General features: G+C 43.8%; 1 protein-coding gene across 6 annotated transcripts; it reads right to left on the reverse strand.

Moving 5' to 3' along the window:
• Window positions 1-697: 697 nt before the first annotated feature.
• Window positions 698-17027, reverse strand: Ei24 (EI24, autophagy associated transmembrane protein). 6 transcript variants are annotated; one of them, NM_001433202.1, is given in 12 exon segments: window positions 698-1775; window positions 2944-3018; window positions 3275-3386; window positions 4687-4798; window positions 5742-5861; window positions 6250-6374; window positions 6809-6875; window positions 7673-7733; window positions 9162-9307; window positions 12613-12722; window positions 15224-15259; window positions 16950-17027. In NM_001433202.1, coding segments are annotated over 10 exon segments (1023 nt in total). In that variant the 5' UTR covers window positions 12655-12722; window positions 15224-15259; window positions 16950-17027; the 3' UTR covers window positions 698-1612.
• Between the last annotated feature and the right edge of the window lie 549 nt (window positions 17028-17576).

The following is a 17576-nucleotide window of genomic DNA, read 5'->3' on the forward strand; positions in this document are numbered from 1 at the left end:
TTTGATGCATGCCTCAGCCAGGTCAGATTGTCCTTAAACTTGCTCTGTAACTGGGGATGACCTTGAACTCCTGTTCCTTCTGCTCCTACCTCTCAAGGGATGGAAGTATAGACATGTGCCACACCCAGCTAGTAGAAACCCTTTGTTCCCTAATGTTCCAGACTTGTTAAATCACTGTATGGGTACTGGCATTCAAACCCAGGATCTCTGCAACAGCAGCCAGTGTTCTTTACCAATGAGCTACCCTCAGACCTGGAAAGCCATTTTTGAAACTTCTTATAAAGTAGGAAGTAGAAAGATGGCTCAGTTAAGGGCATTTGTTACACAATTCTTGTGCACAATTTGTTGACTGTAATCACTTAAAAGATACTAGTCCATCAACTATATATAAACACTCAAAACTTTGACTACAGTTGTCATGTGTATATATTATAGGTTTCTATAAATCAAATATCTAGCTTTTCTTCAACTACAGAATGGCATTTAATATACTGAAATCTTGGGTTTTCTCTATACAGTAAAAATGAACACATTTGCTTTAAAACACTCATCAAAACACAAAAACAAAAAACTCAACAACCATCACTTTAAAAAGAGGTAAACAAAGTCTTAACACTATGACCCAAGCTCAGCCTGAGAATATCTTTCAAAATTAATTTCTAATTATCTATAAGCAGATTATTCAAGACAGTACACGTTTTATGGGAAACCAGCTCACGTTTAATTGTGATTTTAAAATTGTACAAGTTTTTTTACATCTGCCCTCCCACCCCATGTGTCGACTCTTAAAATGACAGAAAAACATCACCAATCACAGGTTGAATGGTTTAGTAAGTTTACCCCTTCAGTTCCTATATGAAGCACCCAGTATTCCTTAAAACACGAGTCTGACCTGGCAGTGGCCAACAGTAAGTTTCATCTTCAGAGTTGCTATGATGCAGTGGCACTTGTCCAGAACTGGTACCTTCCCATAGCTGGGGAACTTTAAATGTACCAGTGAAAAAACCTGTTTCCCCTTCAAGGGGAACAAAGAACATGACTCCTCAAAACCCAACCAGTTTGGCTGAGGTCTATCTGTCCCATCTCTTAGGCTCCTTTCCCCCATTCCTTTCCTTTTCTGCAGCAGAGCAGTAAAGACCAAAACCTAACCTGAGTTACAAAAAAACAAGACAGTGATGGCTATAGAGGGAGTGACATGGAGCAGCTGGCGTGCTCCTTTACCTCCCACATACAAGGTATGTGCTTCACAGGAAACAGTAACAACAAATTCACAAAATACAACAGTTAAAATTACAAAGCCCATTCACCCAGGGGTGCTGGGAGGCAGGAGGAGGTGGGAAGGTAAATGACACAAGGGAGGGGGGAGTACTCAAATCAGTCCAGGCACAGGAGCTGGCAAAAGCTAAAAAACAGCTGGAAAACTGGTCCTTCCAGACCTAGGGTGGTGGTAAAAATCCACATACCGGAGTCAGGAAGATTCCAATTCAAAGACAAAGGAATATGCAGAGGCCCCTTGGCAGTGGGTCCTGCCTTCCACAGCAGGGGAGGAAAACCAAGAAAAGAGCTGCCACATCCTCCACCCAGTCCCACCCGTCCCCTTTGACAGCAGGACTCAGTGGCCTGCAGCAGCTTTCAGTTTGGCAGGAGAAGGATGTGGCGAAGGGAATTTCTCTGCGGAGGATGAGCTGCTCAGGGCCGACTGTAGGTAGACCGTCTTGTGGAAAAGTCTGTTGCTTAAAAAGACCACCAAGGAGAAGAGGCGCAACTGGAAAAGACTGAAAGAACAGGAAATCACTCATTAGCTCACAGGTGACCAAATAACCACTTCAAGCACTTTACAGTTAATCTGTTTGAAATTTAAAACTACACAGGGAGAAACAAGGCAGCAGAATTGATCAAAGGAGTATAGGTATTAGACACATGCATGCATTGATCAGCTAAAATATGCACTGGATACAGATGAGTATCTGGACAAACTGACTAGCATGCCTCAAGCTTAATTCCACCACTGGAAAAAAAAAGAAACGTAGCATGTCCTGTTACTGCCACAAATGCATTACAACCAGGTTTTAAGAATTGGGATGGATTTTAAAGGAAATAAAGTTGAATTTATGTTAGTCTAGTTTTTTTAAAATTTAAAAAGTTTTGGGGCTGGAGAGATGGCTCACTGGTTAAGAGCTCTGACTACTCTTCCAGAGGTCCTGAGTTCAAATCCCAGCAACCACACGGTGGCTCACAACCATCTGTACTGAGATCTGATGCCTTCTTCTGGTATGTCTGAAGACAGCTACAGTGTACTTATATATACTAAATAAATCTTTAAAAAAAATCTTATGGAATCTAATGTTTGCCTATAAGTATGATTATATACTACCTGTGTACCTGGTGCCCATGGAAGCCGAAAGAGGAGGTAGGATCTTCTAGAACTAGAGTTACAGACGCCTGTGAGGCACCAAGATAGTGATTGAACTGAATCCAAGAAAACAGAGCCAGTGCTCTTAACTGCTGAGCCATCCCTCCAGTCCCATAACCCAGATCTTAAGAGCATGTATGATCAGATCAAAGGATGCCTCCATAAGGTCCAGCTCTAGAGCATTTTCTTATTAGTGAATGATGGAAAGAGGGCCCAGCCCATTGTGCGAGAGGCCATCCCTGGGCTGGTGTCCTGGGTTCTGTAAGAAAGCAGGCTGAACAAGCCATGTGGAATAAGCCAGTAAGCAGCACCCTCCATGGCCTCTGTGTCTGCTCCTCCTCCAGGTTCCTGCCCCGTGTGAGAGTTCCAGTCCTGACTTCTTCAACGATGAACAAGACATAAGTATAAGCGAAATAAACCCTTTGCTCCTCAAGCTGCTTTAAGTCACGGTGTTTCAACACAGCAATAGTAAGTAACCTAACTGGGACATAAGGTTTCCCGGCAGCATAAGTCTCACCACTAGGACTTACTATGCTTTTCCAGGAGTCTTTGCTTCATTGGCGCTGATGATGAATAAAGGAAACAGGATAGAAAAGAGGCAGCCACTGTTTAAGGGAAAAAAAGGTCAATTATACAAGGCATGACTTTAGGAAAAAGTATTATAAGCCTCATCTCTTCACTTCTGAACTCCTAAGTATCTTCCTCCAGGAGGCAGCCTAGATTTCTTTTTATATTTTCATTTTAATGATACCAAATGTCACTATTAACAGCAACAAATCTTCCTGATGGTCAAATGATGTAAAATGTTGGTACAGAAGCTGAACAAAAGATGCTTATGAATTCTTTTTCTACCCAAATTACCTGATAATGTAGGAGGATTGCATTGCTGTGAGGAAAGCCAAGGGCAAGCCAAACCCAAAGTAGTAAGGCCAGTTCCTTTCTATGTTTGACAATCGCTGGTGCATTTCAATTCCTAAATAAAGGAAGTCAGACACAATTATTTAAGGCTTGGGTTTTAGACACAGAGCTACCGACCGTGTGGAACACAGGTACAGCATATAACCATACAAATCTACCAGGTTCTTGATGGTGCACACTTGATCCCAGCAGAGGCAACTTGGTCTACATAGGGAGCTACTGACCAACCAGGACTATATAGTAAGACTCTGCCTCAAAGAATTATACAAATGTAATATAAAGCTTCAATGAAAAGATTTTAATCATAATTTCAAAGTAACATTAATTTTAGCACCAGCATCCCTTGTCAGTACAGTCTACAAAGCAAAATATCAAAAAAGGATGGCATCTTGCCAGGCAGTGCACACCTTCAATCCCAGCACTCACTCAGGAGGCAGAGGCAGCAGAACTCAGGGCCAGCCTGGTATACAGAACAAGCTCCAGGACAGCCAAGGCTACACAAAAAATCCCTGTCTCACAAACAAAAGAATGGCATCTCCACTGAAAGCATATATATCTTATATATGGCCCAGTTTGAGTCAAAGTGAGTGCAAGAATTAAAAGTGCTGTACTCCACATGAAGCAGTCTTCTTACAAGATTTCCAGCCCGTATGGTGACACATAATGCTGTAAGCGCAGCATTCAAGAGGCTAAAACAAGAGTACTGAAGTTTGAAACTAGCCTGGACCAAAAAAATCAACAGACCACCAAGGCTACACACAGGGAAAAAAGAATGTACCCTTATGTCACTCTGGAAATAGATGAGGGCAGATCAAAGTTCAAGGTCACCACAGAAGTCCAAGGTAGCATGGGCTACAAGAGATCTTGACTCAAAAAATAATTAAGTGATGTAAAAAGAAAATAACTAAAATTTTAAAATGATAGAATGAAAATAAATTCCAAGGTAATCAAATGAGCTAGATTTGGTACTGCACATACGTAATTCCAGCACTCAGGAGGCAGAAGCAGGAAGCTGGAAAGTCGAAGGCCAGCCTGAAATAAAAGAATGCTCAAGGCCAGCCTGGGTTACACAGCAATCCTATGTAAAAATCAAAATTTTTATTACTATTCTAAATGCACTGGCATCTACTTAACTTCTCTGAAATCTGCCAACTTCTGACAGAGCTGTATCAAATTAAACACTAAAATGGCAATTCTACAATGCTACTTACCCTGGCCCCAGAAGTTAGTAAACGCACTTAAGTTCCCTCTTGCCAGTGACCATTCGGAAACTTGCTAAGCACTTACATATTGAACAGCTTAGTCTGTATAGCAACAACACCATTTCTGAAGTTTCTTTCTTTACATGGACTTACCTTTGTTGAACCAACGGTACTCAAAGCAGTAGAGTGAGTAGAGAAGAGACATATGCAGCAAACTAACCAGCTGACCCACAAGATGGATGGGGAAGAGACTCACAAACATCCCCTGAGGAACAAAACGCAGCACATCATAATTCTACAATGTAAGACACTTCTCACCCATGACTAGAATCAAAGATGGCCTCCTAGCTGCCTCAAACACTGTGTAATGGTAGGATCAGAATCTCAAAGGGAAGAGGTAAATGCATGGATCTTATAATCTTATTTAAACTCTAGCTGCTTCTGGTAAAAAGGTCTTTAAAGTCTTTTTCTCCCTCCCTCTCCCAACACCCATGCCTCAGTAGTATTGTCTTCCCCCCGCCTTTTTTTACATGTATGAGTATTCTGCTGCATATATGGATACATACCACCTGTGTGCCTGGTACTCTCAGAGGTCATAAGAGGATGTTGTATCAACTGGGACTGGAGTTACAGATGGCTGTCACTATGTGGGTACTAGGGACCAAACCTGGGTTCTTTGCAAGAACACTAAGTACTCTCAACCTGTGATCCATTTTTCAGCCTCCACTCTCTTTCTAAGTGGGTTGTGTATTTGTGTCCTCTTAAATCTCAACTACGTAGCAATTTTTAGCTCTACCTAGTACTATTTCCAATCAGCTTCTTAAAGAGATGTAATAAGTGGTGCTGTGAAAGCAAGATGACTGAGATCCATCCCCAGCACCCACGTAAATGCCAGGTGTGTATGCCAATAACCCCAACGCATGATGGGAAGCAGAGAAAGACAAATCCTAGTGCTGGCCATCAGTAATCCTAGCCAAAAAGTAGTGACCTTCAGGTTCAGTAGCAAACAGATCTCATCTCAAAAATAAGGTGAAGAGGGCACACATAATAGCCCCCCTGCCCAGCACCACATACACACCAGCAGAGCGCTCCAAAATTCATTACTTCCCACAAGGCATATATGCATAGTCCCCATCTTTGTATAGATACAAAAACCCATCTTGGTGAAGTCCCCTCCCACTAACTTCCTTTTCTTTTTTCATTCTCACCTGAATAAGGAAAAGTGCCTGTAGCAAAAGGTTGAAGAGCATGTCAGCAATTATTTTGCTGACACTGGGGAATGGATGAGGTTTCCTCCCTGATACCTCAAATGCCAAGTCAGCTATATCCTGTAACAAAGAACAGTAATATAGCAAAACATGAATTAACTGGTCCCATGTCCATCCCCAGAGTTAAGGCCACTGGTTTGCTGCTAGACCTGCCAGTGAGAAGAGTCTGCCTCAGTAACCCCAGACAGAAATTTCATTTTACAAGATTACCCAACTGATTGCTTAGCTTAGAAACTGCTAAAGGGTTGGGGATTTAGCTCAGTGGTAGAGCGCTTGCCTAGCAAGCGGTCCCCAGCTCCGAAAAAAAGAAAAAGAAAAAGAAAACAAACAAACAAAAAAACTGCTGAAGACTGAAAACTGTTTATAGGCCACTAACTTCACAGGCTTAAATGTGTGACCCAGTCAACCCAGCATGTAAAACCCAGTCTCCAATTTGTCCTGCACCTACTTGGAACCAAATGGCATTCACAACTTTGCTAAGCACAAACAGGGGGAGCACCCAAAGAGCACTGAAAATTGATGTGAGGAAGAATTCCAGCCATGACCAAACATCTCCATGTAGTGACGGATCACCTAAAAAAAAAAAAAAAAGAGTTACCAGTTTAATTGGACAGATAGAAAGCATTAAGATCCAAAATGCAACTACTGTGCAACTATTCTCTGCTTCATGTTCTGGCCCCAGCTCTTAGAGTAATCACAGTTACGTTCTGCCTAGCTCGAGACAAACCTGCTTACAAGGTGACCACTGAGATGTCACGGGGTCTAATTGCAGGAAACCACCTGCGTTTAAATCTATTCACTAGTGGCCTAACTTCCATTTACTGATACATAAAACACATGAAATTTACTTATACAGCTCAACGATGCCTATCTCCTAAAGCTATCGAGAAGCTGAAATTAAAAACAAACTGCTGGTATGTTAGGGAGTGCTCAGGAAATTGAAGAAGACTAGAAACAAGTATCTCAAACCTCTAACCCCATCAGGAGCGAGACATGTGCATACTCACCAATAACCCGGGCTGTTACTGATTGAAGCACAGGAATAAACACTCGGTAAAACAAGAGGAGACTGAACTGAAGGGAAAGGGAATGAAATAATCAGAACCCCCTTTAAATTAAAATAAGGCATCAGGCAGGACTGGCACACCTTTAATCCCAGTGGAGGTACAATTGATCTCTTGAGTTCAAGGCCAACTAAACATATTTAATATTTAAATATTAAAACAAGGCATTTTGGGCTGGAGAGATGGCTCAGTGGCTAAGAGCACTGACTGCTCTTCCAGAGGTCTGAGGTTCAAATCCCAGCAATCTGTAATAAAATCTGATGGCCTCTTCTGGTGTATCTGACTTACACTGTACTTATTTTAAAAACAAAGACAAAAACAAAATCAAAAACACCCCACCACAGACGCACAGAATCCAAATTCATATTTGTTGTTTTGGGTATTTTCGCTAGTAAGCTTTGTGTCTTTCCAGACAAGGTATCTCTGTGTAACAGCCCTGGCTGTCCTGGAACTTACTCTGTAGACCAGACTGACCTTGAACTCCACTTGAGATCCAACATCGAGGTCTGCCTGCCTCTGCCTCCTGAGAACTGGGATTAAAGGTGTGAACAATTTATAGGCAAGCACTACCACACCTGGCAACTATTAATGTTTTAGCTATCATACAAACTGAAGGGCTTCATTTTGACGTTTTCATAGAGCTCAGTGCCTCACTCCCCTCCCCCACCCCCATCCATGTGGTGATAATCAGCCTAAGAAGCAGCTCAAAGATGAAAGACAATTCACAGAAATGGTTGAGAAATATTAATCTAATAACGATCTAAAGATACTTGTACAGACCCTAAAATTTGATGGAATAGAACTTACCCAGAATACTCCACCATTCCAAGCACAGCACTGGAAAATTCTACTAACAATACGTGGCTCACTGGAAAATATGAATTATGAATTTAGCTTATAAGGCATATAGGCTATTTCCTAATATCTAGTAATATCCATTTTATAGCATCTATTGACATCGTATTATATTTGAAATAGTGTTCTCCTAAAGTCCTAATTCAGTCAAATAAGGCAAGGTATTTGAGAGAGGGCCCCATTATATAGCTCAGGCTAGCCTCAAATCCTTGGCAGTCATCCTGTCTCAGTCTTCACAGTACTGGGACTGGACATGTGCCACCACACCCAGGTGAAACCAGATTTTCTATTTCACTGTCACTGTGAGACAGGATTTTTACTATATAGCCCTGACTGGCCTGGAACTATTTGGCTTCAAAATGCTTGCCTCTGCCTTCTAAGTGCTGGTATTAAAGATACACACACATTATCAGCTAGATATTCTGAAAAAAAAAAAATTTAAAAGGGGGCTAATGAGATGGCTTACTGGGTAGAAGTGTTGCCACAAACCTGGAAACCTGAGTTTGATGTCCTGAACCAATGTAAAGGTGGAAGGAAAGAAGTAAAGCTACAATGATGTCCTATGACCCCTTCGTGCTGTGAAATGGACCTGCCCTCCCAATGATAAGTAACTTTTTAAATGTTTTTTTATTTTTATTTCTGTATGTATTTTGCCTGCATGTATGTATACCTGAGTACCACATATGTGTAGCGCCCATGGAGGCTAGAATTGAATCTTAGATCCCTTGAAAACAGAGTTGCAGACTCTTGTTAGACACCCACATGGGACTGAGAACTGAACCCAGGTCCTCAGGAGGATCAGTAAATGCTCTTAACCACTTAGCTACCTCTCTAGCCCCCAAATTTGTGTGTGTGTTGTGTGTGTGTGGTGTGTGTGTGTGTGTGTGTTATTTTGTTTGTGTGTCTGCGTCTATTCTGCCTTCTAAAATCTGAGGTAGGAGCACATTAAAAAAAGTCTGGGGCTAGGGTTTATTTATCAAATCCAGAGGCTTTGCTACAAATATCCATCAAATCGAATACTTTTTGTGGTCTGTATTTGGCACTCTGATGTCATTTTTTTGTTTTTGTTATCATTGTATGTGTGAGACATGCATGTAGAGGCTCAAGGACAAAATTACGGAGTTGGTCCTTTCCCTTCAGCTTTCCATGGTTCCAAGAACCAAGCTCAGGCATCAGGCTTGCTTGGCAAGCACCTTTTCCCTCTAAGCCACCTCTGACCATAGATCTTTTCAAAACCACGACATCTGAATAAGAATCCTAGTTTAAGTCCGCGCGCGCGCGCGCGCGTGTGTGTGTGTGTGTGTGTGTGTGTAACATTTTCCTATTAAAACAAAATAAGATGCTGACATTATAATTTACTGTGGGGCCTTTATTTTGAACCTAGGCCAGTATTTACTCAGTGCCCCTCCCTTGACATTTTGGGGTGTGCACTTGTGCTCACCTCTCTTGCTTCCGCTCTACACTCTGGGCTCTCCTCTGGGCCAAGAGGCTACTTGCCCTCCTTCGACGCTGCTCCTCTCTCTTCTGCTGGATCCGAGCATCTAGCTTTGAGATGGTACAGATGCCCCAGATGGAGTCTTTGATTCCCTAAAGATAAGGACATTTTTAAAGAGAGACAGTGGACTGGAGAAAACCTTGAATTTGGGGTTTTTTTCTGCCTTAACCTAGAGGCATCTAACACTATTCCTAGCCAATGACTAGGGCTATTGAGATGGTTTAAAGTAAGTAAAGACTTTTGCTGCTAAATCCAACGACCTGAGTGTGCTACAGAACATAAGGGGGCTGATTTGTACCTCCATTGCTGTGATAGAAGTCAGGACTTCATGCACATTAGGCAGTACTAATCCTTACAGAAGAACCACAACAATGGAGAGAACCTTAGTCTAGAATCACCAACCTACAGTACCTTTCCCCTATTAATACTTTTTCCCAAATCACTCAAGTGGGTTGTTGTATCACACCTCATGATGGTTTTCCCTTGGTGAGGGGCTAAGACAGGGTCTCACTTCATAGTCAGACTGACTTAAAACCCTTCATCTTCTTGCTTCCGCTCCCAAATGCTGGACATGCAGGTATAATGACCCACATGACCAGCTTATCAGGCCCCTTAATGGTCATTTATCAGGCGGTATCCTAAGAACTTCACATAACCATGGGGTAGTTATCAGTTCAAGAAACATTTAGTATTAAAATATTTTGGGTTGGGGATTTAGCTCAGTGGTAGAGCGCTTGCCTAGGAAGCGCAAGGCCCTGGGTTCGGTCCCCAGCTCCGGGGGGGGAAAAAAAAAAAAAAAACCGGGCTGGAGAGATGGCTCAGTGGTTAAGAGCACTGACTGCTCTTCCAGAGGTCCTGAGTTCAAGTCCCAGCAACCACATGGTGGCTCACAACCATCTGTAATGGGATCTGATGCCCTCTTCTGGTGTGTCTGAAGACAGCGACAGTGTACTTATATATAAAAAATAAATAAATCTTTAAAAAAATATATTTTACAGTCCACATTCCCTTTTTTAATTCATCACAGCAGTAAACTACGTGACATTTTACACCTCAAAAGAGTTTAGTCCAGAATCAAATACTACATTTCATTAGTATGTCTCATTAATATTTTCAAATCAACAGCAGGTATTTTTTTAAAGATTTATTTATTTGTTTGTTATATGTAAGTACACTGTAGCTGTCTTCCGACACACCAGAAGACGGCATCAGATCTCATTACAGATGGCTGTGAGCCACCACCATGTGGTTGCTGGGAGTTGAATCCAGGTCCTCTGGAAGAGCAGTCAGTGCTCTTAACCACTGAGCCATCTCTCCAGCCCCTTAAGCAGTTCTTTATACTTTCTCTTTTTCCATTTCGTGTGAGCATGTATGTAGCCATGCACGGGGACCAAAGAACAATTCTTGAGAATCAGTTCTCTCCTTCTACCATGTGGTGTCTAGGATCAACACATCCAGGTTGCAGAGTACTTGCCAACCGTGTGGAGGCCTTGGAGTCAATCCCCACTTTGTTGATTACCACAAATTTGAACAGTGTGGACTATGGAACAAGAACGTGTCTTAAAAAAGGGCTGGGCATTGCTGGCACATACCTTTAGTTCCAGCAATTGAGGAGGCAGAGACAAGATCTGTGAGTTTGAAGTTAGCCTGATTATAGACAGTTCCAGGACAGCCGGGGCTACATAGAGAAACTGTCTCAAAAACAGAAACAAGGGTCATCAAGATGACGCAGCAGGTAAAAGTACGTGCCGCTAAGCTCACAACCATGGAGCCACATGGGAGAAGGAGAAAACGGACATATTACCCAAACAGAGCTTCAGTCAGAAGAGCCGGGGCTGGGGATTTAGCTCAGTGGTAGAGCGCTTACCTAGGAAGCGCAAGGCCCTGGGTTCGGTCCCCAGCTCCGAAAAAAAGAACCAAAAAAAAAAGAACCAAAAAAAAAAAAAAAAGAAGAGCCAGTGTCAGGCTTGTCCACAACCTGCTTCTATTAGGACTACGAGAATGTGAAGCCATTTGAGTTTGAAGTAATATATCTTTAAAATAAGCCTTTTCCTCCATCTGTTTCCAGGTCCTCCATGATGAGAGATTTGGAGGCACATCCCTGTCTGTGAGCCATCTCATTGAGCCCACGGTTCTTTCCAAGACTGACTAACAGGCAGTTAGACCGTCGCCCCTAAACCCAGAGAGCCATTATTTTCAAAATCTTTTTCTTTCTTTTTGAGATAGGGTCTTAGGTAGCCCAGGCTAGCTAGCCTCAAACTCCCTATGTAGCTTAATTCTGGACTTGAACTGCTGATCCTTTTGCTACCCCAAGAACTGAGAGATGTTTTTATTTTGTTGTCACTGCTCTGCTGCTTGAAGATGGGTCTCACTACAAAGCCTCATGGCCAAAACGTCATGATCCTCCTGCCTCAGTCGGATGAGTGCTGTGATTACAGATGTGTGCTTCTCTATTTGGCTCTAACTAGCATGGTAATCACCTGGCACTTGTAATCAAAGCAAGGGGATCAGAAACTCATTGGCATCCTGAACTACACAGCAGCTAGAGGGTAACCTGCTCAAAAACAAACAAAAACTTACAGGGCAACCCACTCAATACACAGGTTTGTCAACTTCCACAGGCTGCAGAATAAAAGTCTGGAAGCATGAGGACATGAGTTCAAATCCCAAGAACTTCTTGTAAAAAGCTGGGCATGGCAGGGCATGGTGGGGCAGGGCATGGCGGGGCAGGGCAGGGCAGGGCGGTTTGATCCTGAGAATTCCCTGACCAGCCATGCTTGCCAAATAGGCCAATTTAAGGTTCAGTGACAGACACTGTCTCAAGGCAATAAAGTTGACAGTAACATAGGTGATACAGGAAGACACCTGTGTCGGGTTTGGCCTCCACAGGAGACTGCACTTACACACCCACATGCATGCACCATGCAAATACACACAGACAACAGACAGACAGATGGACATGCACATTGCAATTGCAACATTTGGGAAAGAGAAACAGGACTGAAAGGAACTCAGACCAGCCAAGTCTGTGTAACAAAATAAAAAAGATATAGAGTAGTAAGTATACATGTCTAGTATCTGGTACACTGAGGCAGGAGCATCACCAGGAGCTCAAGATCAGCCTGAGATACATAGCAAGACTGTCTCAAAAATACCAAAAATTCCTTGAGTGATGTAGACTAAACTAAAAACCTACATTCCGGGGTTGGGGATTTAGCTCAGTGGTAGAGCGCTTGCCTAGGAAGCTCAAGGCCCTGGGTTCGGTCCCCAGCTCCGAAAAAAAGAACCAAAAAAAAAAAAACAACCTAGATTCTAAGTAAAAAACTCAAAAAATATACAAAATTACAAAACAAAGAAAAGTTTAAGGGTCAAATTCCTTAAAATGAAATACACTTACCCTGCCAAGGTCCTGCAGAAAGGTTTTGACACTGTCAGCCATCTCTTCACTGCCCAGACTATCAATTACAGAGAGAGGGAAGTGCCCCCAAATCACTCATCATGGAAGGCCTGGAAGGAGACAGAGGAAAAAGACTTATGGTAAAGATACATTATCTCACGATCTGTTTCTACATAATGACTCCACAATCTAGTACCCCTAATACAAGAGTAAGACTCTGACACTAATGACACAAACCAAGAGGCTATACCTCTGTTAAAATACAAGAGTCTTTTTGTTTTGAGATGAGATCTTGGTAAGTTGTTCTGGCTAGCCCCACACTTGCAGCCTCAACTGAAACTACAGGAAAATGTTTAGTTAGGGGGCAAAAGGTGCTCCTGGGCAAGTGGTATCCCTGAGCCTTGATTTCCCAAACTCCTCTTCCTAAACACTTCACTTTTGAGAATCTGGAGATAGAAATACTCTCTTAAGCAACTTTTACACTGGCCATGTCATCTCAAGCACTTGAATGTAGGACTAAAAAGATGGCTCAGTGAGAACTGGCTGCTCTTTCAGAGGACCAGAGATCAATTCCTATGTCAGACACCTGACAGCCTCCGAACTCCAGCTCCAGGGGATTCAATAACCTTTTCAGAACCTACACAGGCACCTGCATGCACCCATTCACACAGACAGACAGACAGACAGACAGACAGACAGACACACACACACACACACACACACACACACACACACAGAGAGAGAGAGAGAGAGAGAGAGAGAGAGAGAGAGAGAGAGAGAGAGAGAGAGAGAGAGAAGCTAGACACTAATATTGTAATTCTAGCACTCAGGAGGCAAAGGCAGGAGGATCACCACAATTTCCTACCCAGGCTGATACACATTAAGTTCCACACTGAAAACCCTGTCTCATACAAAAACAATAATTTGTTTTGATTCACTTTATTCATAGTCATCAAATACATGGGAAAATTTAAGACGTACTCTAAAACTACCAAACCCTCAAATTAGGTCTATGTTTTCTAATTTCATCCCCCAAAACCACAAGCATAGAGACAGACCTTCACACGTATTAAGCGAGTGCTCTACCACTGACCTACAGCACCAGCTCATTCTCCAGCTTTAATTATACATGTATCTTTAATGATCATGCAATAAACAATGATTTTAAACTAGACTAAGGCAGAGGGTCTAGTTCAATGGCATACTGTGTGCTCAATGTACACTGGAGCACAGGTTCAATGCTCAGTACCAAATGAAACAAAAGGTCATAAAGTTCATACTTGTAAACAGTCTTTAGAACGGTAAGGGTTAGTTGGGCATGGTGGCACATACCTATACCACTTGGAAAGCTGAGGCAGGAGGATCAGGAGTTCAAGGTCATCATCCACTAAATTGGAAGTTTGAGGTGGCTACATGCGACCCTGTCTCGAAAACTCAACAGTAAGGGCTTCACATTTTACTTCTCAGTTGAGTGGGAAACCAGCTCTATAATTAAGACATTGACAGAGCTGCAAATAACTCATTGGGGGCTAGGGAGGTAAAGGTGTGTCTTCTGCCGAGCCAAACCACCTAAATGTAATCGCCCACGGTCTCCACATGCACACTGCTGTGGCACATTTACAGCACAGCACAGGTGAACGCAAGGTCATACAAACACACACTAATGTTGAGAAGAACTGATGGAGAAAAAGAAGTATTCCACTCCCAGCACCAAGAAAAACTAAACTGAGACAGGGCTGCTGAAGTTCTAGCATCCCAGCTACCTGGCAGGCTAACGTGGGCTCGCAAATTCAAGGCCAGACTGGTTAAATTAATGAAATCTCTCTAAAACAAAGCACTAGGGATAGAGTTCAGTAGGAGAGAACCTGCCTCGCATACACAGTCCCCAGACACAGTCCCCAGTACTGAAAGGACAAGAGTTCATAATAGAAAATCTTTTTTTGTTTTTTTGTTTTTGTTTTTTGTTTTTTTGGAGCTGGGGACCGAACCCAGGGCCTTGCGCTTCCTAGGTAAGCGCTCTACCACTGAGCTAAATCCCCAGCCCCCTTTTTTTGTTTTTTAAGACAGGGTTTCTCTGTGTAGCCCGGGCTGTCTTACAGCTCACTCTGTAGATCAGGCTGGCCTTGAACTAAAAGATCAGCCCAGCTTTTTTTTTTTTTAAACTTTATTTTCTGTGAACTGGTGTTTTGCCTGCATATGTCTGTGCCATTAGTCATGGGTTAGTTTGTGGTGCTTGGAATTGAACCTAGGTCCTCTGAAGAGTAGTCAGTGCTCTTAACCACTGAGCCATCTCTCCAGCCCCTACAAATAATCTTAAAACACCAGTCTCTCACTCTCATTTAATTTCTTTAAAGTGAACTCTAAGGTGAGCGGAAAATCTACTTGCAAAAATATGAGATGGGGTTGGGGATTTAGCTCAGTGGTAAAGCACTTGCCTAGCAAGCGCAAGGCCCTGGGTTTGGTCCCCAGCTCTGGGAAAAAAAAAAAAAAGAAAAAGAAAGAGAATTTAGGATTCTGAAGTTATCAAGCCCCCATCAAATCAAGCATAGAACCTCTGCTTTAAGAGACAGTAAAAGGGGCTGGGGATTTAGCTCAGTGGTAGAGCGCTTACCTAAGAAGCGCAAGGCCCTGGGTTCGGTCCCCAGCTCTGAAAAAAGAACCAAAAAAAAAAAAAAAAAAGAGACAGTAAAATACAATAATTTCACAGTCACCTTGTATACAACTCAAACTTCAAAACACAGGATACTTTCCTTGACCTTTGGCCACTTCATCAAGTAGCACCACACTGACCCAACTGGACTGATGCCATTCAGAACTGGACAAACAGGGAGTACAGTCAGAAGGCTGCCTGCACAACACCATCTGCTCCTTAGGTCAAATCCTACAAATCCCACCCAAAGGTGCTCACCTAGGGAAGCTCCTAAGGTTAAGAAACATCTGTTAGTACTCCTCCTCCTTAGAAACAAAACCCCCACAACAAACAGCCTCAAGAAGTTTCAATCATGTGTACAGATGGAGCCAATGCTCTAAGTGTGGAGACTAGTAAATGTCTAATGATGGGCGGGCAAGACACTAGGGTTGCGGTGAAGACTATCATAGGTGCACCCTCGTAAGCAACAGCTTGCTCACCTACAAATAAAGGGCGGTATATTAAAATTCTTCACAGGATAGAGGACAACAGAATAAACAAAGCTGAAAACTCTGGATAAATGTAATCCCCTTGAAGAACACACCCAACTTGAGTGAGGAAATTCACTACTCTAGATTTCTCCCAGAGCCCAGACAGGGAGCTTCAGACATCTGTCATAGCCCAGAACCACTGTTATTTGACTCCTTGGCAGATTAATACCCGGCTTCTGCATGTACCAACTAACAAAGTCCCTTCTGACCAAATAGAGCCGTGGAATTAAAGGCCATTATACCGTGGGCCTAACAGCTTTCTTATGGTAGTGAACGTTTGGTATGAATTGCCCTGTCTAACAAACTGCAGAGACATGCAGAAAAACTGCCACAATTTGAGACCACACACTGAGTGACACAAAGGGCTCTTACAACAGAGAAAATCAGGATGCATCATCTGGTTCCCGATATTTTACATATAAACGGCCTGTCAACAGTGACTGAAAGCTAATTACAACCAACTTTGGAACTTCAGTCTTGGAAACCGAGTCTCGACTTTTTTGCTTCAGCTTTGCAACGAGAGTTTTTGTTTAATCCAAGCATCCCATGAACAAATCACCTTCCTTAAACCTTGAGACACTGCTGGCCAATAAATTTGACAGTCGTTAAGATTAAGCATCTACTGAGACGTACTCCTGCACTTTCATTTCGAAGCCACCAGACCCAACAAGTCCCGGAAGGCAGGAAGCCTTCATACTCCAGGTAGGAAAAAGGTAAACACCCTAGCGCATCACCCGGACACAGGCTGCCTCCTGAGCAACGTGGGGTGCTCGGCCCCTTCTCTCCCGCTGCGTCAGGGCAATTGGGATGAGACCCCGTCTTTCTCCCCACCCACTCCCGCGTACAAGGTGCGGACCACGCTCACTGAGGGTCACCGGAGCTTAAGATAGCCTCTCCGCACCTGGGGGGAGAGAGCCTGAGCCCCGCGCGCCGCCGCCCGGCCTGCCCTTGCCACCCTTCGCGTCCCGGGCCCTTCGGGGGCCGGGGTCCTTGCCGCAGCCCCTTCCAGAATCTCAGGAACTAGCTCCGGCCTGCTAGCTCTCGATGGGCCCTGCCACCCAGGCTCCGACTTGCAAGCGGCTCGAGCCCACTGCCCGCCGCGGCCTGCACGTACCCCGCCACCGACCCCCGCGGCTCCAGCCCCGGCGCTCGCCCACCGAGGCTCGGTTCGCCTGCTCCGCGCCCGGCTGCCCGCTCCGCCCCGGCGCTCGGAGAGCCGGGGCTGCGCCCACACTGGGCATGCCCGGGCCGCACGGGGCAGCTGGGAAGTCGGGCGGGCACCCTGCCGGTCGCTGGGCAGGGGCGGGGCTAGCGAGACAGGGCGGGGCCATACTGGAGAGGCGTGGCCCGGGAGCCTGGGAATTGTAGTTAGCTGGACCTCAGAGTCCAGGCTCATTCTGGGTATCCAGGTTCAGGCTTCTAGCCCTTTGTTGCCTCCTAGTCGAACTCCTTCTCGCTGTTGGGCCATCGTTAGCCTCCTCAATCTATCTGCAAATCAGTGCTCGTCTTTCTGAAATCCTTTAAGAACAAATGATGAAAACAATAAAATAGGAATTACCTTGATAATTCGGAGGGTTTCTATAATTAAAGACTAATAAACGAGGTATGGTGATGCACACCAGTAATTCCAGCCCTTGGAAATCTGAAGAGAAGAAATGCTCCAAATTCGAGTCCTGCCTTGGCTACATAGTAAGTACCAAGCTAGGTAGAGCTATATAACACACTGATTCAAAAAAACAAAAACAAAAAACTCAATAATAGAGCAATTGGTTATCAGTAATTGG

Source organism: Rattus norvegicus, chromosome 8, assembly GCF_021556685.1.
Source record: "Rattus norvegicus strain SHRSP/BbbUtx chromosome 8, alternate assembly SHRSP_T2T, whole genome shotgun sequence".
Taxonomy (NCBI): Eukaryota; Metazoa; Chordata; class Mammalia; order Rodentia; family Muridae; genus Rattus; species Rattus norvegicus.